Genomic DNA, 22905 nt, shown 5'->3' with positions numbered 1-22905 from the left:
ATTGAAACCTGACACCTTGGATTATACTGCTTAAATGTTCATTAGCAGGGAACACTGCTAGCTTCCATAAAAATAAAGATGCTAGACAAATCTTGGGTTTGAGTGTAAGGAATGATTTCAGTCCTTAAAAAAAAAAAAGGTTTATCTGAAAGGTTATTGTACAAGTAATCTCTTCATTTTAGGGGGAAGAACTGTTCTTTGTTCTGATTGTAGTTTTTAGTAACCATTTCTTAAGTATCACTTTTAAGTTGTTTGTAATTAATACAGATTCCTTCTAAAGGATGAACTTTGCGGCCTTCACTGACTTTAAATTGACAATCTCATTCTTTCTTTCTTTAAAACATGAAACACTGAAGTACTAAAGTTGTAGCCTTGTAGCTAGTGATATTTTAAGTTTAAATCCACAGAGATACTTAAATCTGTATGATCTTTTATAAAAAAAGATGCAAAGCATGTCTTGTAGGTATTTCTGAATTTCCAGTTACTTCAATGTTGAGTATTTTCAGTATCTCACTTGAATTTTTTTCATTCAAATATTAGTGTTAATATTATCTTTTAGAGCTAAAAAAACAGATTTCCAAAAATTAGGAACCAGAATTTAAAGGTATTTAGATAGGAATTGTGCCCAGTAGCACTTTCAGAGGAATATATATTTTTCAAGCAAGCAAAATCAAGGCATTCAAAGTTTCTTAAGGCAATAGAATGTGAATTGTAATTAACTTTTTTCATCACTTTGTCTTACATTTTAATGGATAATGAGTATCTTGAGGTTTTAAAAAATATTTATAATTATAGCTTTGGAGGTGATGTCAATCTTGTGCTTCTGACAGTCACACAAATTCCTGCTGAGAAAGGAGAGAATTTTCTTTCTTGAAAATGCTCACATCTGCTTCTATATAATATAAATTTTGCCAATCCGTTGCAGCACCTTGTGTTAACTTGTTAGAAACGAAATACTGAATTAGATTACTGGTTTAAGAAAAATAACAATTTGTTTCCAAGCAGGACAGATTCCTTATGGTATTTAATTTAATATTTAATAGAGGTTTTTTTGGCATAGCCTTTATTTTTTCTTAATATTATTTGTTATTAAAGACAGCATTACATTTAGATATATTTGTTGTTTGGACTTAATATTCTAATTGCCTTTACATCTTTCTTTTCTGTGCAGTTAACAAATATTTAAGCTCTGAAAATCCACTGTTCTTTGAACTCCGTGCCAGATACCTTATTGCCTGTGAACGCATCCCTGAGGCAATGGCTCTTATCAAATCTTGCATAAATCATCCAGATATCAGTAAAGATCTGTATTTCCATCAAGCTCTTTTCACCTGTCTTTATATGTCACCATTAGAAGATCAGCTATTCCAGGAGGTATTGTTTGTCAGTATACATTTCTTTTTTAAAATGAAGTGGTGCTTTATACTTGCTGTGTACAAGTTGTCAAGAGGAGCATGTGGAACTCTGATTTCGTGGAACCAAATGTCATAAAATCAGGCAGCCACACTGGTGTTGCTCAACTTAGTGCTGACTTAAGCTTGGAAAAGTGGAATGTGAAGTACCTACAAATCTTGTTGACCTAAATGCAATTTCTTGGTCAAGTATTCTTGTAGATACAGCCCCTAAATATTTTGTAACTTCAGTGTATTGACTATTTTGCTATTTACAATTTTAGTAAAAGCACTTGAGCCTAATTAACGTTAATCATACATTATATAGTTTTGTTAAAGTTTTTTAATGATGCCCCAATATGTAAAATGACATTTGAGCTGATTTGATTTGAGCTATTTTATCACTGATAGCACTTAGTAGATAACAGTACTTTCCTTAACCTTGTTTTAAGAACAAGCCACCCAAAAGTGGCAAGAACAAGTGCTTTTGTGTTGTATTTTAATTTCTCAGACAATTATTTCTTAGAGTAATGACCATCAGAATATGAAAGAGCTCAAAATCCCTCCAAAATCTTTACTTATAGATGTACACAGAAGCCATTCCAAAGACATCCTGTGTTAATAGTAATTCCTGAAGTTTTTAGTAGAGCAAGATCTGATTGGTTTTGATTTAATGTCAGCAAATTGATCTAAATTGATTTTATTTTAATTGTATAGCACTTGTTGAGGACTGATTGCAAGAGTGGAATTGAGATCATCTGCAACACTGAAAAAGAAGGGAAGACTACCTTAGCCTTACAGCTTTGTGAATCCTTCCTAGTCCCACAGCTCCAAAATGGGGACATGTATTGTATATGGTAAATACTTTATTTCTGGGGAAGCAGCTGAGCAGAAAATACATGCTTATTGCCAAAATGAAACTCACCTAACTTAAAAATACCAGATAAAAATGATTTTTAAATGTTTGTGGTGCTTCTGTTGTGCCTGTTTGCCCTTTTACACACAGTCATATACAGGGTAGCCTAATAGTTCATAACTCTTTATTTACTATTTCCAAGTAACAGAAAAGTGAAACTTTACATACCCTACCTAGAAATGTAGCATTTATTATTAGCAAAATGCAGTCTGTAGGCTTAACCATGTAGATATTTTGCTCTGTAATTGTAGTGTGTCACCAATGTGCCTAAAAAGAGAATGTGTGGTGCTGAAAATGTGCTGTTAATTATGGAAACTTGGATGTCATGAACAGAGGTATCACCTAGATGGAGTTCTCTAGAAAACATGGAAGATGTCTTCACACACATTCAATTATCTTGTTTTTACGGCTAAGAAGTGTTTTCTAGAGTGCTGTCAACAAATCTCATCATTCTGAGGACTGAAAGATGGCTAATGATTCTGTTGAGCCTGTATAAGTCCTGTACCTAAAGGAACATCTGCATTCCTTGATAAAATATGCTTTCTGTGTTTATGTAGTTAAAGCAAAACATCCTAGAAAGGATTTGATAGAGATTAAATTATCAATCTATCTAATTTTAATATTGAGTTCAGAAGCTACCTTGGATTTCTGTGTTCACACATTCCAAGAAATCAAAAAGCTTTGTTGTCTTGAGAAACTAATGAAAGTTAGATATGATAATGTTTACTTTGATATTAATATTTTTCCTTAACTGCTGGACTGTAGGTGGAGTAATTGCTCAATCAAAACCATTGGGATTATGATAATGACATCCATTATAGTACAATGTGTTGGTAGTAGATACTGATATTTTTCATCCAGTCTTTCCAGGAAAAGATGGACAGGACTGTTCAGCCAAAAAGGTAGAGTTTGTGTGAGCTGAGTGGGAATTGAATCCATGGTTGCTGATTTCAGCCCAAAAGCTGCATCTCCCTATTTCTTACTAGGAAATTATAAGTCTAGCCTCCATGAATTAATGCTTTCTGATTGGGGGAGTCAGTCTCTGAAGAAATGCATTTTCAATACTGTAGTTAAAACTCCTTTTGCTGTAGTAACATGTTGACCTTGCTCTTACCCAGCTGATTATTGAGTTTTGCGTCATCTATTTTTGACATTGCTGTTCAAAGCAAGATGTATCTCATTTTGTTCTGGCAAATCGGATGTCAAAGATAAAATTCTACTAGAGGCTCAAGTACTGCTTGATACCTAGATTTCAGGGAAATAATCTTGCCATCTCAGTACTTTAATTTATTCAGAATACAGAACTTGAGCATCTTTGGAAGAGAGTTCAGAGCAGTTCTGTTTGTGCAGCTTGAACAGATGTTTCATTCTTCACAGATGCTGAGCCTTAATAATTGTGTTCCTAACAAGAACTCTGTGTAATACTTAATAGTTTGTGGAAACTGCAGCAAAGCTTGTGAAGGTATGACTATATTGTAGTCCAGTCTTTTGAAGAAGCAGGAGCCAGGTTAAATTAACCTACAGAGTCTATTTTTCCCCCCGGGAAGATTTTAGTGTCTCCAGCACAGTAGAAATCATCTCATCTTGTCTGGAACTGAGGGCCTTTCAGATCTAACAGAGATCTAGCTGTTAGCACTACAAGCAACAGAAGATAAGATAAAAGAACAGATTAGAAAGCTGTAAATAGCAGATATTTGCTATAGCCTAAATGAAGTCTTCTAGCTGAAACCATCAGCTGTCATCTTGGAGGAAGATGAACTTTAAGGAGCTTGGTCACAAGACTCAAATTTTCACTGATGTTAAGAATAAATTCTAGATTCAGATGAACAAATTATTTTTCTGAAGTGAAATCATCAAGCAAGCTGTGCTTGGTCATACAAAAATATTTTTGTGGGAAGTAATGGTTAGAAATCAATACTTAATACTTTGTATCAAAGTGTTGTATCTTCTGAAGACACACAATATTTTGATGGAGCAGGCATAGATGGCCTTCCTTCTCTGACAGATGATTTTAAAATGCTATTTTGGCTGTTTTCAGGTGACATGCAGTAAATTCAGTAAGTCAAAGAATTTTTACCACGGGTTTGATCAGTCTTTTGGCAAAGCATGTTCACTACTTACTAAGAGCAGCAAAGGGTTTAGATCCAGCTAATCATCATTTAACCATTTAACCATCACTTCATGTGGTACACAGTGGATTTTGTATTTTGTAGGTAGTTAAGAGGCTGGAATGCATGGTTGCCTCTGGTAAAGAGGTGCTGAGTTCTGTGATCTCTCAGTAACAATTTTAATTGTCGCAACAAAGTCAGAAATGGACTTGAAAAGGAGAAGCTATCATATTGACATAGAAAAATAAAACTAAGACTAAAATACTCTTTCATGTCAGGGTCTAGGTAAATGGTGGTAGACGTCTTGTTCTTCAGCCATGCAGCTCTTCCTTCTACTTGCAGTTTTCTGCTCTCCTTTTTCAGCTCTTGCCTTGTGCCAGCCTAGCACTTGTCTGAACATAGAGCAAGCCTTAATTTGATTTTTCTCACAATCCCTGGGAGTAGTATTGAAATTCTCTGAAATCGTGTGAGGCAAAGCAGAGAATGAGATGGATTATTGAATTATAACATATAACAGCAAAACTACTCAGTTCTTACTTCTGTACTTCAGGATGAGACTTCTACTGAGTTAAGAATGGTTTTGTGCATGAAGACACTAGTTTCAAACTTGCATATGAAGTTTGCAAATATGTAGAATTCAGGTTTCCAGCCTGGTAAACGCAGAGGTGAGCAGTTTGTATCTTTAGGAAGCCAGAAAGTTTAGTTTTTTTGTGTGTAGAGCTGCTTAGAGGTCTCCCGTTTCAGTTTCCCCCATAAGCTTGATCTTTCTTTCAGCTTTAATTCTCTTGACTTCTGAGTGAAAGAAACCAGTCAAGGTCTCAATGTCAAGCAGAATTCTAGAGCTGTCCTGAACTTAAAAGTGAAGTTGGTTTTGTCGTAGGCAGTTCTGTCAGTTCCCTTCTTTCAAGCTCTGCTTAACCTCAAAAGGTTTGTCTGACTCTGGAAATCAACCAAATATTTTGTTAGTAGCCAGGTTTGTTTTCTGAGGGAGGAGATTGCTGGAGTAGAAAAGTGTCTTCCTTCAGAAAATAAAAGTTTGTAGGTCCTGCTTTCATTGTAACACTGTGGTGGGATTTCTCCTGAGTCCTAACTAGAGCTACCCCTGTGTGAGATCTTAGTGCTGGAAAATCTTCTCGTGACTAAAAGTTAGCCCAGTTGCCTTCCTAGATTTCTGAATTAAAGTGCACAGAACTTTAATTCCGTAAACTTCAATTAGCTCTATTTTATAGGCTAATACATCACTTGTGCAGAGTTTAGCATTAATCTGTTCTTACATTTCCTTTTCTCAGGCAGGAATGTTATTTAACTGCAGATCATAGAGATGTAGCATAGCTATAGAGCCTGAAAGTTTGGTCTAACTGCTCTAGGCAGAAAATCGTGCTGTAATAACTGGAGAACATCACTATTTCCTGCCACATCAGGAGCTTCCTATGCTGCTTTCACTTTTCACATTCAAAAGCTTCTTTTCCTGAAGGACTCTTCATCCTTGTACTGGAAGTGCCTTAATCCCAAGAGCACACAGATGTTTATTGCCTGTGGTGTTGAGGGCTAGGTGCTGTTCTATCTGATTTTATTTTGCACTTCTCTGAAACTGAGCTGAATACATGAATGTTTTGTTGAATATTTAATTGCTTGGTGATAGGCGATGCCCTGAATGCTTTAACAAAATAATTAAGTTGCATTTTCCGTTGTGCACATCTTGGTGTTAATTAGGTCAGTATTATGCCCTCAAATATGGTTTTAATCACAGAATATGCAAATAATTGTCTTTAGTAATGCCTTGTGTGTAATGAGAGAGTTCTAAAACTCAATGTAATTGGAATATTTTATTCTCTACCTAATAGGGACCTGATCTTCATTTGGAGTAAACTGCAGCTCAAATCTAACCCATCCAAACAAGTATTTGTGGACCAGTGCTACCAGCTTTTAAGAATTGCTACAAATGTCAGAGTAATTTTCCCTTTCATGAAAGTCATTAAGGATGAAGTAAGTTATGTTTATTTTTACCTCATCCACCACTCTTTTGGTAACCAGTTGAAGTGATGTTTATATTGTGTAATGACCATTTTTGGTGGAAAGTTAAAAAAGAGGGGTTAGGGAAGGACACAATAATATCTTGAAATTTTTGTCAAGTTCCAGAATGGGCTTCAATATTATGATTGCTTGTGTGGTTTTAAAATTTTTTTTGTTTGTTTTTACTGAATTCTGAGTTTTTCTGTTTCTGCACCAAGTTTGAGGAATAAGTCCATGGAATAAATGTGGATGATTTGGGTTGGGGTTTTTTTTTCAGCCTTATGTCTTAAGGAAATAGGACCTGTGTAATTATACATACCCTTCATCCTTGTTAAATTCTAAATCCTTTTACCAATGCTACTCAAAACTGGAAAAAATGGCTTAATATAACATAAAGGAAAAGGCAGGACAAAATAGGAGAAGACATTATTTTGCTTCAGAAAATTGTGCTGTATTTTATGCTTCAGATCTCAGTCTTGTTCTGCCCCGTCTGCAAAATATGTCACGTGCAGTGCTTTGCACACAGGCCTGAGAGTTTTTTCTCAACAAACGTTATTTATCATTGACCTAACAGACCTCCTTCATATTTTATGCCCTAAATGAATTCTAAATTACTTTGTCAGAGCTAAATGCAATAATTTGTTGCTGTTCAAGAGTATGTATTCTAAAATGCTTGTGGTGATATTAATAATTCTATTTGCATCTGAATACTCTTATTTTTGTAATCACCTACTAATGGAGCATTGTCTGTATTTGATAAAGCCCAAATACAGGAGGTATTAATTATTTCTAAATTTTCTGTACCTCTTTTGCCTTTAATCTGCTGCCTGTTGGGCAGAGTATTTCTGATCATTCCTCTAAGTTCCATGTTCATGACAGGGCCCCCAGCTTCAAGTGTGGAATAGGAATTCTGCTCGTCAGAAAGATGGGTCATCAGTTTTGGAAAATGAAGCATTTTAGACTTCTTGGCCATGGGTTGTTCAAAACTGTGAGCAATATTACCATGGTTTTAATCTAATTCAAGCAAAAAAAGTTACAACAGCCAAGATATAGAGGAACTGTCCAATTATAGTGTGAAGCAGCCTAGGTAATGAAAAGGCTGGTAGAAGATACTGATAGATCAGATATGATCTCTTGCAGTTCTGGTTTATATCCCCAAATAATAGTCTTTACCTACAGAGCTGCATGGGGCAGAGCTGAAGCTTTGTAGCTATACAGCTTTCAGTGCAAACCATTTTTGTATCTGTATTTATAGCTTTGTTTGAGCAATATTTAAAAGTGTTCATGCCCTTGGGGGAAGTTAAGTAGCGGAATGCTTTCTGAACTCCTGTTCTGCAATAGATGAATATAAATAGGTGGGATATTTGGGAATTGTTTATGCAGACTATGATTTCCTTCCTGCAGGTTGGTGAAGATGGTCTTCAGATCTGTGTTGAGATATGTGGATGTGCCCTACAGCTGGACCTTCGTGAAGATCCCAACATGAAAAGTCTTATTTATAAAGCAATTGCTCATTTTCTGCCAAATGACTTGGAGATCCTCAGAATTTGTGCTCTCTCCATCTTTTTCCTGGAGCGCACCTTGGAATCTTACTACACTGTTGAGCACTTGTACAAATGTGCAGATGAAGAATACAATGAGTGCACTAGTTCTGTTCAGAACCGTGTGCGGTTCGAGCTGCTGCCCATCTTGAAGAAAGGATTGTTTTTCGATCCCGAGTTCTGGAATTTCTTGATGATCAAGCAGAATTGTTTAGCCTTGTTGGGGGATAAAGCCTTGGATGGCTTGAGTGAAAGTACACTGGAAAACTCTCCTACAAACACAGAGAAAACAGCAGAGTACAGGGCTCTGGGTGAGGAACGTGGCTGTTTAACAGATGTCAGCAATGGGGAGCTTGACCCTGGAAACTGCTCCGGAGCCCGCTCCAAAGGGAATGCCAGGAAGAACCACCAAGCTCTTGAGGCATCCAGAATGTTGGATCAGACTGAACCAAGGCACCGCTGTGTGATCTGCAACAAGGAGTTCCTTGGGGATCACATAGTGAAACACGCACAAGCTCACCAAAAAAAGGGCAGCTTCTCCTGTGTGCTTTGCACCAGGAAGTTCAGGCAGAAAGGACTCATGCTGAAGCACTTAAGGAATCACGTCAGGAAGATAGAAAGGCAACATCTTGCTGCTGCTCTTGAGGCTGGTCAGGAGGTTCCTGCTCCTCATGAAGTGCAATGTTCTGGTGCTTCTGTGTCTCTTGAAAATGGGAATTCTGAGGGTTCCAAAGATACTGAACCAGAGGCTACAGTAGCTCCAGTAGCTCAGAGTTCTGATCAGGTCCAGGAGGAGGCTGAGAATGCCGAACAGGTTTTTGAGGCAGTGGAAAACCATCTAAGTGATCAAGATGATGCTACTGAAAACAGTAGTGACAGCTGTTTTAATAATGTTCCTGATGCTCTAAGTACAGAGAGCTTGCCTGAGGATGATGAGAGCTCCAGTAAAGAGTCACCCATTCTGCATAAAGTGAATGGAGTGTTTTGCCCTCAAAAAGATATTGATGCTTTGGATGAGGAAGGAACCTTTAAGTGCCCTGCTAATGGTTGTGCTAGAGTGTTTAAAAAAATAAGATTCCTCAACAAACATGCCAGAAAAACTCACCCAACTGATCTGAAGGTGCAGCAGCATATAATGAAATGGAATAAAGGAAAATGCCGCTTCTGCCAGAGGAAATTCGCCGATTCCCAACATTTTATAGATCACCTGAAGAGACATGTGTATCCAAATGTTTACTTTTGTTTACACTTTAATTGTAATCAGAGATTTAAGCTGTCAACTGAGCTTGCAGAACATACAAAAAGTCACAGTGTGTTTAAAGCTCAGTGCAATTTCTCAAACTGCTGTGAGCTATTTGAGGAGCTCCCATTGCTGTATGAACATGAAGCTCAGCATTATTTAAATAAAACCCCAGAATGTTCAGAAGATGCAAGTGAAAAAGATTCTTCAGATGATCCTTCAGAACTTTGTAGTTACCAAGATGATGATGAATCCATTAATGAAAAAGAAACTGTAGATTTACCAATTCCAACCTGGAAGTCAAGGAAAGATTCTGCAGAACCAAAGACATATATTCAAAGTGTGGAGAAGAAAGCAAATAATGTAATTCAAAATGGAAATGAGAGCTCATCTGAGGGTAGTGCTCCACTTTTAAGTTTGATAGACCAAAAGACACCTGTGTTACAGCTAAATCCTGAAAACTGTAATGTTGTTAGTGACCAACTGGTCAATGGGCACAGTGACCCAGATCAGACATCATCCAAGGCAGCCCAGGTACCTTTGGACAGAGTAGCAGATGAAACAAGGACAGAAAATGGGTCAGTGTTACCAGTTTTACAGAATTGTCACGATGCACCACAAAATAATGCTCCTGCAGCCTCACAAGTACCTTCTAAACCAAATCAGACAACAGAGACTACTTCATATGGTGTCATCTTAACAAAACCCTATGTCAGACCACTGCCTCCTAGTTACCTTGATGAACGTTACATTAGCATGCCAAAACGGAGAAAAATTTTGGCTGATGAGGTAGATGCTTACTCTGAACAAGACAAAATTTGTAGCAAATCAACAGAAAGATTTAGATGTGGCAACTGCTTGACCATCTACTGTAATTCAGAAGCACTTGAGGCTCACCTTGCACAAAAGAAGTGTCAGACGCTCTTTGGATTCGATTCAGATGATGAAAGTAAGTCCTGCAGTCCTTCCATGCTGGTTTCTTTGGCAGTCAATAGCAATCAGAAAATGGTCTTTGCAAACAGGAATAGATAAGACACACACGAACTAAATCACAGTACCCTGCTAAATTGGAAGTTGAAATTGGACATGCTGTTCAGAATAAGAAAGAGGTGGTGACAATTTGTAGATTTGTAGGCAAACTAATGGAAAAGACTTCTGATAAAACAGAATGGGGTAATTTAATCAATCTGTCTTTCCTTGCATGTTTGAAACTCAATATGGTGAAAAACATCAGCAGTGTTCTAGATTAAGGAATGATTTACATTCTGGTCTTTTGTGTTTCGCAGGTGCCTGATTCAATGTTGTGGAGAAAAGTATCAGATGAGGAGTGGTGTAAGGAAACACTACGTGAAGAAGCATCAGTTTGTTTCCCAGTTGGCCTTAATCATGAAGCAGTCTCAAATTCCTATAGAAAAACATGACCTTGATAAAGACAAAGCACATTTTCTAGACAAAACTCACAAAGGAGTAATAGGAGCTCTGCAGGTCTCGAGTCCAGAAAAGTTGCTACAAAACCCCCAAAGTACCAGTTATCCAAAAAAGCCATGTTCATTCCAAATGTATGGTTGAAGCTTAATGGCACAGCTTTTCTAGCATGAAGGTTGAAGGACAATGAGGCATAGAGGTGAGCAGGCAGAGGAAGCAGAGGTGTGTTCATTGCCTTATTGAAATCCAACCAGCCAATTCTGAAAGCTGCTTTAGTTTGTGTGGTTAATGGGTATCTGTCCACACAGCTGAGAAGGAATCATCCAAGGAGGTGTTACATTCTTACCTTGTGGATAAATGCGTAAAGAAACCATGCATTTTTTTTTTTTTTTTTTAAAATCTGAATATGTGAGTCCATTATCTGCTCAAAAGGATGGAGCTTGTTTCATAAACTTCTACTCAGAATCCAAAGAGGCATGTGGAAGGAAATCTTGAGGTAGATGGGATGCTGGAATAGCCAAAAACGTGAAGTACAGAACAAGCAGGAAAAAATGAGTTGATGTGCTATTTTGTAAGACTTGCACACAGTGGAAATCAGATGCGTGCAAGAGAAGCCCTTTGCAAAGCTGAGGTAAAAGTGACTCCTGTAAATCATCTGCTGTAGGTGTGGGAAGACCAACACAAGTGATAGATTGTGTGGGTATCAACAGCAGCTGATGGAAGCAAATCTGGAATGTTGGGAGGGCTAAGCTTGCAGAGTTAAAGTAATATTCTGCAAGTGCAGAGGTCCCTCAGCTGTTGGTAGGACAGACAAGAACTTGAGAAGGCAAACAGAAGTGGAGCACATCGGGTTGGGGTGAACAAAAAGGTCAGGAAAAACCTGTTTCACATCTGTTATGTTGCTTAATGGTGGTGGGCCACAACTCAGTACTGTCACTAATTATTCATTGTCTAGAAGGGAGAAAACAGGCATCCTCTCAATCCTCGAGACACATTGCAATCCTATTTAGTAGCATCCCTTGAAAGGAGAGCCTTTCCCAGAGGCTGGTGAAGGAGTTACTTAAATGTTAAGCACTTTATTCACAATTCACTGTTCATAGAAAAAATCACAATGTGAAGACAGGAAATAGGAGTTCTTAAATTTTATATGGAAAACTGAAATACAGAAGATTTTGAAACCAAAAAGATGCCGTTGTAATTTTTGGTCTTCCTACCCTAAGGCAGAGGTGTGGCAAACATGTACATTGTCCAGTTACTGTTCAAATTTATCCTCTAATTTATCTCACACTGTCTTGCCACATAATACTTTTTTTATTTGGGATCCTGTTCTATGGAAGTTGTAGTGGGATTGCAGGCAGAGGAGACACAGGGGTGAAAACTAATGTTTAGAGTCATTCCAGAAATGCAGGACAGCACAGAGCATCTGTTCCTGCTCAGCTGTCACTGAAGAGTTCATCACAGTGTGTGCAGGGCTTAAAACAACAGGTGGGTGAAAATTAATGAGTAAAAAATCAGGGGGTGCATATAACCCCTTGATCATGTCAGCAATGGCTCACTCTTGCAAACCCAAGGGTTTCTCTGTAAGATTGGCTGTGATGTAGTTCTTTAACATAAACTCAGTAGTTCAGTAATGCCTCTGCTGATAATCCTCTGTGGAACTAAACAGATATTTGCATTAATTCTTGCTTTCTTTCCCCTTCCTGCAAGGTAAAAAGAATGCAAATTCAAAATCATGCTCTTGAGTTCTAGAAGAGTTTTGCCTTAACTTTGAGTTGGATTAACATAAAAGGTTCTAAAATTATGATCACAGGTATGTGTGCATTACATGAATCCCAGTTATGGCCCACTTCCAGAGATTTGTATGATGTTTGAAGCACCAAAGAATTTTTTTTGCAGTTGCAAAAAACCTGATTTAAATGCATCATTCATTATATATACATATATACACACTATATATTTACATGTATAAATGCATTACAATTTTTTAACATAAAGTTAATGGGGTCCTTATCAGACAAATGCACTTTGACATTTTTTACTTTAAGATACCGACTAATTTTTAAGGACTCTGGTACTGTGTTGAATGTTCCCAGGCTCCCCCTTCTTTGCTTGACATTGCTTAAATATATTTGGGAGGAAAAAAAAATTGTTCATTTTAAAGTTTACAGTTCTGAAAATCTAAAAAGTGAGTCAACAAAGATACAACAAAGATGTTTGTGTAAAATATTTTTAATGTACCTTTTAATCTTTGGTGCTTTTTTGCCTTTTCCCTGAAGTTCCCTATGTTTGAAGATGCTTTAAAAACATGACTGAGACTTGTATTACCTTTGGTTTAAGTGTGTAGATAAATGCATCTGTGTACATGCATAAACTGTGACCATAATTTTTTGTACCTGCATTTAAGTAATTTTTGTTCCAAGATGCTTTTCTGAGACACCACCATGTGTTTCTCTCATGTATTCAGTGTGTACACTCTGGAGAATAGGAAATATGAATTCTTACATAGGTGAAGATGAGCATCATCTAACAATTATCAGGAATCTGTTAAATTGACTTAAAGTAGCAAGTGGGTGGTAATGTTTTAAAATAATTATTTTCACTTCAAAAGACATTGCAGTTTCTTTAAGCTACTCTCTGATACCTGTTGGTATTCTCAGATAGTCGCAGAATTAAGCAACTTTAATCAGAGGCAAAAAGATACTTGGATCATGTGTGGAATAATTCTCCATGCTTTTTAAGGATTCTTTTATTTTGAGTATTACCCCATACCAAGCCTGCAACTTCTAAGGCTGAAAACAGGTTACAGGTCTTAAAAATTGGAGGTTTTTGACTGATTTTTTTTCCCCAGACATTAAGCATTGTGTGATGTCATTGGAAGTCCTTGAAGATGTATCACTTTGATTCAATAGATCCTGAAGTACATGTGTAATGTAAGCCTCCAGCTACCCTAAAGCTTCCTGAAGTTGTCCATGAGCTTAGGGGCCTTGTTGGATCAAAGTTGGTTCAATTAATAACATTCCTTCAGTTGGATTTGGACTTTCCTTTTAAGAGTGTTTCCTCTAACCCAATCATGTTTCACTGTAAAGGTCATGGAAATTCTAATTTCAAAAAGCTGCCGCTTGGTGTAGGCACCTTTCACAAAAAAAAGAAGGAATACTGAAAGTAGGTTGCAAGTGGTCATATCTGTGGGACAAGGTCACTGGTACTTTGGTTATTTAGCCATATTCATAAAAATTATATGAATTGTATAGTTTGGATAATTTATAACATTAAATTTTGTGATTTTAATATCACATGGAAGGTTCAGCTGTACTCATTTCTTTTATTGTTTAACACCAGTGCTATGGACAAAAGACCCAAAGGGGGTGGTAGTGTTACTATTTTCTTAATTTATTTGGTACTGTATAACACCTTTCTGATTAAATGCAGTGTATGCATTTTGGGACTCTTAATTTGTAAAAGCTGTTACAGGTTCAGCAAGAAAGGAAATTTGTGCTTCCTTGTTGAATGTTAAATTATTTTACTTTGCATTTTATATAAGAGTACAAATTAAAACTGAGCCATCAAACTGCAATAAATCTACAGTAGTGTTTCATTTTAAAGACCTTTTGTACTGTACATAGATTTGTTCAATAAAACATTGTCTTTGTTGTTGATAGAAAGTGATCTTGTCTTTTGGAGAATCACTCTGGAAATGCTGCTGTGATGTTCAGAGCTACTGTGTTATGTTTGGTACGTGATGGTTGCGTGGCACCTGTGTGAAGATGCCAGGTCTTGATGTTCCAGGTGCGTGGATATTTGGATTTGAACAGACCAAGCTTCAAAATGGGGGCAGCAGTTAATTCCTAGGGCTCAAAATCCAAATTTGGGGCTACAGACAAGTCAGGGTGCAGCTGTTTTAAGGTAGCTCTGCTTCTGGTTGGTTGCCAAGTTCAGACAGACAGTGTAACTGCTTTTTTCTTTTGTTTCAGAAAGTTCAATACTGCCCCCTGAAATTACTGGATAATTTAGATTTATTATTCACAGCCCTGTAAATTCCTAGGTTTATTTGACTGCAGATTTTTGACTGTCTTCTGGAAAATTTTGGATGGTGACTTTGTGTGTGTGTAACTTCAAACTTACCTTTTTTTTCTACTGTGGATAATTCTGACAAGGTCCTTGCCTGAGGAAGTTAAGTCTGAGTATAAAGGTAAGGGACCTCAGGTACATTTTGCCAGCAAAGATATTTTTCAAAATGGCAATCTGTACATAAGCCATTTAATAAATAAATTGTTAAATATGTTAACTCCAAATATAAACTTTGCCTCTCCTCAGATGGACAGGAGGGAGAAAATACAATGACAGTCCTTATAGTAACTCCTTGAATAACGACAGGAATTTATTGTTACAAGAGTACTGTTCACCTTTTGGTTTATATAGGATAATAATTTTCGTGTTTCTTTCCCTTTGGGAATGCCAGTTCCTGCTCAATGCTCAAGTCAATTAAAAGTTTGAATAAAAACTCTAAAGGGAATTTTGAGTTATGCAAGAGAAAAAAACCTAAAGCCCTACTTCTGAGATTATCCCTTTTCCACCCCATTGCCTCCAAAGGGGAAAGATTTACAAAGTAAGATAATATGTAAATATATTATAAATAATCCTTCTCAAAGGGATGGTCTTAGTTTAGAACAGGAAAGGGGCTGTGGGGAGACATCAATCCTGAATATTTAAAAGTCTCTCCAATCTCTCTGATGCCAGTGCACTTTTCCTCTCTAAGGATTAATGGGAATGTGACTGTTCTGAGGACCTTCTCCCTCCCTTCTCCCACCCCCTGATTTCTTACTCAAAACACAGCAAACATCTCAATCTAATTTTTAAAACGGTATCTTGATGGTTGTTTTTTTTCCCCCCGAATTCCAGAAGAATTGGATAGGTATTACTCCTTGAAGGCTGCAAATCCAAATAAAGGTTTATTGAAACATAAGCAAAATGAAGCAAAGGTAATTTATATTTCTCAGATGCGTTGTCTAATTTGTAGTTTCCAGGATTGATACTAATCAAGAATATTAAATCATTGTGCACATGAGGGGAAGTTTGGAACAGCAGACAATAAGCATTATTATGTTAAAGCTTTCCAGATGCTTCCAGATTGAATTTTTATCTGAATGTTGAATTTAAAATTCATGGGCAAATTTTGTTCAGCTGTTTCTGGCTCATATGGAATTCATTGCTGCAGCTCAAGAGAACAGCTCTTACTCAGCTGAATGTGTGTTGCTTTTCCTTCTGATCAACCTGGGACATCTGCATGGACATTTTTTAGATCTCAAAGAGGAAACCATCATCTCAAATACAGGCATAAGGAATGTGTTTTTTGTTCTCATCCATGTTCTGTTATGGAACACTGATCTTGGGGGCAGGCATTCTTTACCACAGCTCTGAAAAGAGCCCACCATAATGATGAGTTCAGTTGTTTGTGCAAAAGCCTCATCAGTAATTCAAACGTGGTTCTTTCATGTCTTTACAGGATCTGGGTGTTCCTGGGTTTGAAATCGCAGGCAGCTTTAGCACAAAAAGGTGGTCGCCTTACACATCCCTATTAAAGCATGGGGTGGAGGAGAGTGTTTGCTTTTTCTGCCACAGAGAGGTCAAGCACTCTTTGCACTTCTATTTTTCTTCATAAGCATGTAGCTGATGATGTTTAGCTCAGCGGAAGCTTCTGCTATTTTCTATTCCTTTTTTTTGTCCATCTTTCCTCTTTTATGAAGTGTCCATCACTGGTTGTCTGCCCCTGACAGAGAAAATAATGCTAAGTGGAAGAGAAATACGAGGTTGAGAGCTTGCATTTAGTAAGAAAAAGCATCTTTAGCTTGTAGGACTTTGTTTCCTTAAACAGGTGCTGTGCTGTTGGATTTCCCAGTTCTGGGGCCATGCATCATTTGGGCACATGCAGTTCTTGCCTCAGACACAAGTGGATGACTCTGGCTTGGTCCAGATGAGGTGCCAGTGGTAGGAATCATAGGATGGCATCAGAGAATATCCTAATCTGGATGGGACCCCAAGGACCACCGCGTCCAACTCCTGGCCCTGCACAGGACCCCAAGAGTCACTCCCTGTGCTAAGAGTACCAGCAAGACTCTTTTGGGCTCTGCCAGGCTGGTGCTGGGGAAAAGAACCTTTTTCTAATATCCAGCCTAAACCTTCCCTGACACTTCAGGTCATTCCCTCGCGCCCTGTCACTATCACCACAGAGAGCTCAGTTTGTCCCTCGTCTTCCCGGATGTTGTGACTGTAGCAAGTCTTCCTCTTGTCCAGCTGTAGAGACCAAGCCCTCCTCATACAGATTTTCCTCAAGGCCCTTCACCATGGACACTCTTTAATGGCTTTATAACCTTCTGACAGTGTGGTGCCCAGAGGTGTCCCAGGACTGGAGGTAAGGCTGTCCCAGCCCAGAGCAGAGCGGGACAATCCCCTGGCTGCCATGCTGTTCCTGATGTCCCCAGGACCGGGATGTCGCCCCTGGCTCCAGGGCTGGCTCCCATCTCCTGGCCATGGACCAGCGCCCAGACATCCCTTTCCATGCTGCTGCCCTCCAGCATCTCCCCGGAGCTCAGCACGACTTCAGGGCGGGCCGGGAGGGAAGGACAGAGTCAGAAATAAACTCTCCATACGTGTAACACACAATCTGTACATTTCAGCCCGCCTCCCTGCCGCTTGGCTCCCCCCCGGGCCGTTTCTCCGAGCGGAACCTCGGTGCCGGCCGCTCTTTCCGGCCGGCGCTCGGCGCTGCACCAGGCGCGGCCATGGCGGGCCCGGGGCTGAGCGAGCGGGAGCGGGCGGGGTGCCGGGACCTGCTGGAGCTCCTGCACACCGAGGAGCTGCTGGCGCTCACCGACACCGTCACCAATCGCCAGGTGCACCCGGAGAGCCGCCAAGGTGCGCGGGCAGCGCCGGAGCCTGCCGAGCGGGGCCGGGCCCTGCCTTCGCATCCCCGGGCCCGGCGGCTGCGGCTCCCCGGGGGGCCGGGGCTCGCAGGGCTCAGGGTCGCTGCCGGGAGCCTTGTCCTGCACGGCCCGGCAGCTCCGGGGGTTGGCTGCTCGGACCTTGGGGTGTTCAGGCCGAGGACGCGCTCCTAGCGAACCTTCAGCTCCGCGGGCTCCGACCCCTGCAGTGAGCTGCGAGCACGGCTGTGCCCTTAGTGGTTAAAAGTGCTGCAAGCTCAAGAGTCTTTCGCTGTTGGCGTCAGTCACATTTGTTTTTGGGTTTTGGAAGAGTAAAATACGAATCTGCATGGAACTTACTTTTTTTGCAGGACACTTCCAGTTGTGACCATTCCCCATCACTTTATTGAGATTTGTTTCCTAAGAATTCATTTTTTTTGTGAGTTATATATATGTGTGTGTTTGTGTATATATACATGTATATACACACATACACACTTATATATATATATGTATGTATGAGGGGGTAAATACATGCACAGATATATATACACACTCATATCACTCATGTATATCTATGCACACACATGATGAGTATCTATATGTATATATTTATGTGCCCCTACTCAGCCTTGAGTATATTTCATGTGATGTAACTAAAACCTGTAAGATTTGGCCAACACATTTCTTTAAAAGGTCTTTTGCCTGTAGGTTTTTTTTTTGCTTACGTGTTTTCCCCTACTTTTTGCAGTGGTTGTAGGTTGCATGAAAATATTTTTGTGTTTTACTTTAGCTATTTCTTTCTGGTTAGATTTAGGGTTTTTAAGTGCTAGACTCAGTTCAGATGGGAACTGTCTGCTACCACTGCTTTAAAAGAGAATTTAAATTTGTTATGTTTCTTCCTTCTGCCACAGAGCCTTGTAGCTGAATTTTGTTTATTGTTACCATTCAATGCACAGTGCTAGCATGCATATTCTTATGGACACGAGAGTTGTAATCACATTCGTGTAGAAATGAAACAGATTTAGTTCCGTTTCCAGCAGGCTTCAGGAAGGAGGAAGGAGATGGGACCTCACTTTCTCAAACTACTGTGCATTGCTGAAACACTTCACTAGAATTCCTGTCCAAGAAGCACATTTGCAAGCCTTTGGGTGGTGTATTCTGTGTCTGATATGATGAGGCCAGATTTCAGTTTACAGACAAACTTTTGGTCTCTTCATGTCCTGCCACCTTGTCTTGTACTGTGTTTGGAGCTCAGGAGTGTAAGAAATGGTTTAGGTTTGGGGTTTTGTTGTGAAAGAAGATAACTCTAACTTCAATTTCTTTCTTTGCAGAGGCCATTCATGCCATTCTGGTGTACAGCCAAAATGTGGAGGAACTTCTGAGGCGCAGGAAAGTCTACAGAGAAATCATCTTCAAGTATTTGGCAGCGCAGGGAGTCACGGCGCCTCCTTCCTCGGAGAAACACGTCCTGATCGAGCGTGCGAGGCAGCTCTGGAGCGGGCAGCCCACGGCTCGAGCCCCGGAGCCTGGGCACAGAAAACCTGCGCAGGTGAGTGCTGCTGCTGCTGCTGGAAATCCCCAAGCTGCTCCGCGCTGTTTCCACAGTATAGATGTGGCTGTGCACCTGTAGGAAGGTCCCAAACCTTTTTAACTCTTGGTTTGGTGTTAGTTGGGTTTGGTTTGGTTGGTTTTTAAATTACAACATCTGAAGGTGTCTGCTCTGTTTTTCACAGTATTTGAGCTCTAATGTGCAGGGTCTTCTCCATGCTTTGAATTTTTAGATTGTCCTATAGGCTAAAATAGAAGATATTCACAAATAGTTTTGTGGGTTCAGGGACAACTGAAAACAGTAAGAATGGCACAGAAATTCTGCAGAGGCCCTTGTGATTTTAGTGACTTTATATATTGATAAAATGTGCAGTTCCCAACAGTGACAGGTCAGTGCCATTTGTTTTCCCTTTTTTCCAAACAACTGAACTCATCATTGTGGTGGGCTCTCTTCAGAGCTGTAGTGAGGAATGCCTGCCCCCAAGATCTGGTAAACCTACAACAGAACACTGGTGGGAACAGAGGACACATTCCTTATACCTGTGTTTGAGATGATTGTTGCCTCTTTGAGATCTAAAAAATGTCCATGCAGATGTCCCAGGTTGATCAGAAGGAAAAGCAACACACCTTCAGCTGAGTAAGAGCTGTTCTCTTGAGTTGCAGCAATGAATTCCATATGAGCCAGCAACAGCTGAACAAAATTTGCCCATGAATTTGTAACACTTAATACAGCATAAGGAAATGTGTTTTGGCAATAATAGGTTATTTTGAAGTTAAAAATCTTTGCTATTTAGCGAATCCTCGTGGTGTAATGAACTTGAAAGGGTTTATTTGTGGTTCTAGTTGGCCCCCTTGCTGTAGTTCAGAGCCCTCGTGGGCAGCAGCCCCACCTCCTGGGCTGTGAGAGCTCTGTCCCTGTTGAGTACCTCTTGCACTGAGCTTTCACTCAGGGTTTAACTGATGACAGTTAGCATTTAGCTGAGAATTGTTTTCAAAACAATTTTCTGCGTGCATATTAGAGAAAAAAGAAAGGTTTCTCTTAACAAAATTCTTTGGTTGATGGTACATCAATGAAATACTTAAAACACATTCATAAATTTAAAAGAAAGTCAGTTCATTTATTTATCACATACATCTTTCTTTGCATTTGTTTTCTCTGAATTCTCGTCCCTTCTTTCTTCACCGCTTCGAAGAAATGGGAAACTTGAACCTATGTAACAGAATTGGAGATGATTTCAGCTTGTGGTGTAGCAAATACAGCATTTCTGTACAGAATTCTCCAGACTTTTCGTGCTTAATTACTTATTAATGCTTATAACACAATTTGATACTTACTAGATTTTGCTGTTAGCAAACTTGATATTTTGTTTACATCTAAAAATGTCTTGCTGTTAAGTCAGAAATACTGAGAAGTCCTTCAAAGTAATTGCACAAAAAATGTTACTTTACATTCTTCCCCTGCCCTTTTTTAGTAGAAACAGGATTTTCCTCTTTGTTTGTAAAGAGCCCAAGACAGTGAAGCACTTTCTAGGTGTAATTCAAAGAACCTGTCCTGGTTCTTTACATTAGATAATCATGTTAGTAAAAATAAGTGATATTTTACTTTGGTGTTTCTCTTCAGGCACTCTGGCTCAGAGCACTTAAAAGATTTAATATAAGTATGTGCATGATTTGGTGTTTTTCTAAGTGATAATCTTGCTGAACAGTTCTAAGGAAAAAATTTGCTCCACTGCAGAGTCATGGAAATGGACAGAAGTCACCAGAAGATGACATTGGTGGTCTAGGAGGAGAATTCTGCCAGTGGTACTTTGAACTCCTGAACTCTCAGCACCCTTTGGGAGTAAAATCTGAAGCAACATGGGGACCACAGCATTTTTGGGAGGATGCCAAACTGAAATTCTGTTACAACACTTTGGAAAAAAATGTGGAAGAATATGTGGGTGCAGACATGGTGAGCCTGCGCCTGCTGTCCTTGGTTAAAGAAGAATGTCTCCTCTTCAACCCAAATTTGCATTCCAGTGGCCTGAAATGTGCCATGTCCCCACATGGATTGGTGCTGGTGGCAGTGGCTGGCACAGTTCACAGAGACAACACTTGTTTGGGTGTCTTTGAGCAAATCTTCGGGCTCATCAGCTGCCCCATGAGGAATAACACCTGGAAAATAAAACTGGTGAACCTTAAAATAGTAGGGCAGAACACTCTGGAGCCTGGGATGCAAATGGAAGAACCTTCCATAAAATATGAGTCAAACCAACTGAGAGAGTTCTATGATGGGAATGAACTGACTGTGTTTGAACCTCAGAAATTCTGAGCATTTTGTCACAGTTGGGTGAGGGGCTGGGTTGTTGCTGCCATGCAGTTTCTCTTCTCTGAATAAGATTTCCTGCAGGCTGAGATACAGGGTACTAACACAAGTGATGCATGCGGGCACTTTCCAAGAGCTAACAAATATTTCATTGGTATTCCTTCAGGTTTGCACTTTCATTAGAGTGGAGTTTGGTTATTCATGGTTGCATTTAAATATGGATTGGCAGCCATGTGTAATGAGAGGTTCACAAACTGCAAATTCTCTTCAAGACACCATTTGAAACTCTCACCTGAGCTGTAGCAGGAAGTCATTGCATCTGGCTTTGGAAATTTGGGAGGGCTAAGTGTTTAAATGGACATCTGAGTCCCGAGAAAAGCAATAGAAAATCCAAAACAAAACACTGTGAATGGAGGCAGCTGCTGTGGATGTTCTAAATGTGTTTTAATGGGACAGTGCAGGGAACTTGGCATTGGTGAAGTCTTTTTTTTTAGCTTCTTTGCACTGGTTGCTTCCTGTCCTTTTACCTTATGGTTCCAGTTTTGTCATGAATGCAAACAAACTTTTCTGTCTGTGTCCCCAGGCAGACAGGCTTGAGATGGATGCCCATTTCTAGCACTGACTGTTTTGGATCAAGAACTTGATTTCAAAACTTGTAGCAACACTGTAAGAACCAAATGCTCTGATAGTTATTTTGAATAGAATTGCAACAGCGTTTTTAATATAATAGTTGGGATTTTTGTTTGCTTTCTCAAAATAAGTATTTTTTTTACTCTGAGCTGTTTTATTACAGGTACTCAAAGTCCATTTGTTACCACTGGGTGGTTACATTGATAGGTCATGCTAAGAAAAATATCCAATTACTACTTAATAATAGGAAATTATTGAAATAATTGCCAGTGTAAAACTTGATTTTTTTTACTGCATTTATTTATAGGGGATTAGAGATGAAGTGAGGTGAAAACTTCTTTTTCCACATCTTGTTTGATTGTTTGGGAATTTTGTTTTAGTTTTCTGGCTTCACTGTTGTCAAAGTTTTGAAAACATAAACATTCCCCATAACTTAGCAGAACCAGAAGAACTGTTCCCAGATTTGTGTTGGTGAACTATGGCTGGGTGAGAGGAAACAAGGAAGTTCAGGTATGGACAGAACTGATCTTTGTGAACAGTCTGAATCTTGCCTTCTCCTTAAAGTAATTTCTTTTTTAAGCAAAAGTTCAGATACTGTGTTGGAATGTTCTTTCTCAATAAACAGCTGAGTTGTGGCTTCTAATTTTTCTATTGTGTAGAATAAATATCCTTACTTAGAGTTCTAAATTCAATTTTCAAATCATTGACACAGAATGTTTTAAGAGTAGAAAAACATTGACTGTGTGGCAGATGTGAGAAAGTACTTTTAGCTTAACCTTGACTTTAAGGGAAAAGTTAGGACTTGCTTGAATGGAGCTGAAATTGTTTCTGGACTTGTTTAAATGGAGCTGGACAAGTTTCAAGAAGC

General features: G+C 39.1%; 2 protein-coding genes across 4 annotated transcripts in view; both read left to right on the top strand.

Annotated features, from left to right (window-relative positions):
* The window catches only part of ZNF654 (zinc finger protein 654), a 30108-nt gene extending 15908 nt beyond the window's left edge, over positions 1 to 14200 (top strand). The window contains exons 5-10 of one of the 2 annotated variants that reach the window (XR_014617003.1): positions 1172 to 1374; positions 2109 to 2248; positions 6260 to 6401; positions 7833 to 10158; positions 10496 to 12444; positions 13483 to 14200. Coding sequence is in view for 1 of the 2 variants with exons in the window: in XM_084226261.1 (XP_084082387.1) it covers positions 1172 to 1374; positions 2109 to 2248; positions 6260 to 6401; positions 7833 to 10158; positions 10496 to 10503 (2819 nt within the window). In the remaining variant the exon portion in view is untranslated. Of the gene's footprint in view, positions 1 to 1171; positions 1375 to 2108; positions 2249 to 6259; positions 6402 to 7832; positions 10159 to 10495 lie in introns of both variants that reach the window. The other variant, XM_084226261.1, reaches the window with a different exon arrangement.
* A 91-nt stretch (positions 14201 to 14291) lies between these two features.
* On the top strand, positions 14292 to 22549 carry LOC311166630 (uncharacterized protein C3orf38). Of its 2 annotated transcripts, none has more exons than XM_084226723.1 (3): positions 14292 to 14420; positions 18886 to 19103; positions 20838 to 22549. In XM_084226723.1, the coding sequence occupies exons 1-3, from the start codon at positions 14399 to 14401 to the stop codon at positions 21411 to 21413; spliced, it is 816 nt and encodes a 271-aa protein (XP_084082849.1). In that variant the 5' UTR covers positions 14292 to 14398; the 3' UTR covers positions 21414 to 22549. The 2 variants fall into 2 exon arrangements, with proteins under 2 accessions (XP_084082849.1, XP_084082848.1); XM_084226722.1 differs by lacking the exon at positions 14292 to 14420 and adding an exon at positions 17398 to 17546.
* Positions 22550 to 22905: the final 356 nt, after the last annotated feature.

The sequence above is a fragment of the Fringilla coelebs genome, assembly GCF_963513975.1.
Source record: "Fringilla coelebs genome assembly, chromosome: 2".
Taxonomy (NCBI): Eukaryota; Metazoa; Chordata; class Aves; order Passeriformes; family Fringillidae; genus Fringilla; species Fringilla coelebs.
This window is presented reverse-complemented; position numbering and strand designations above follow the sequence as displayed.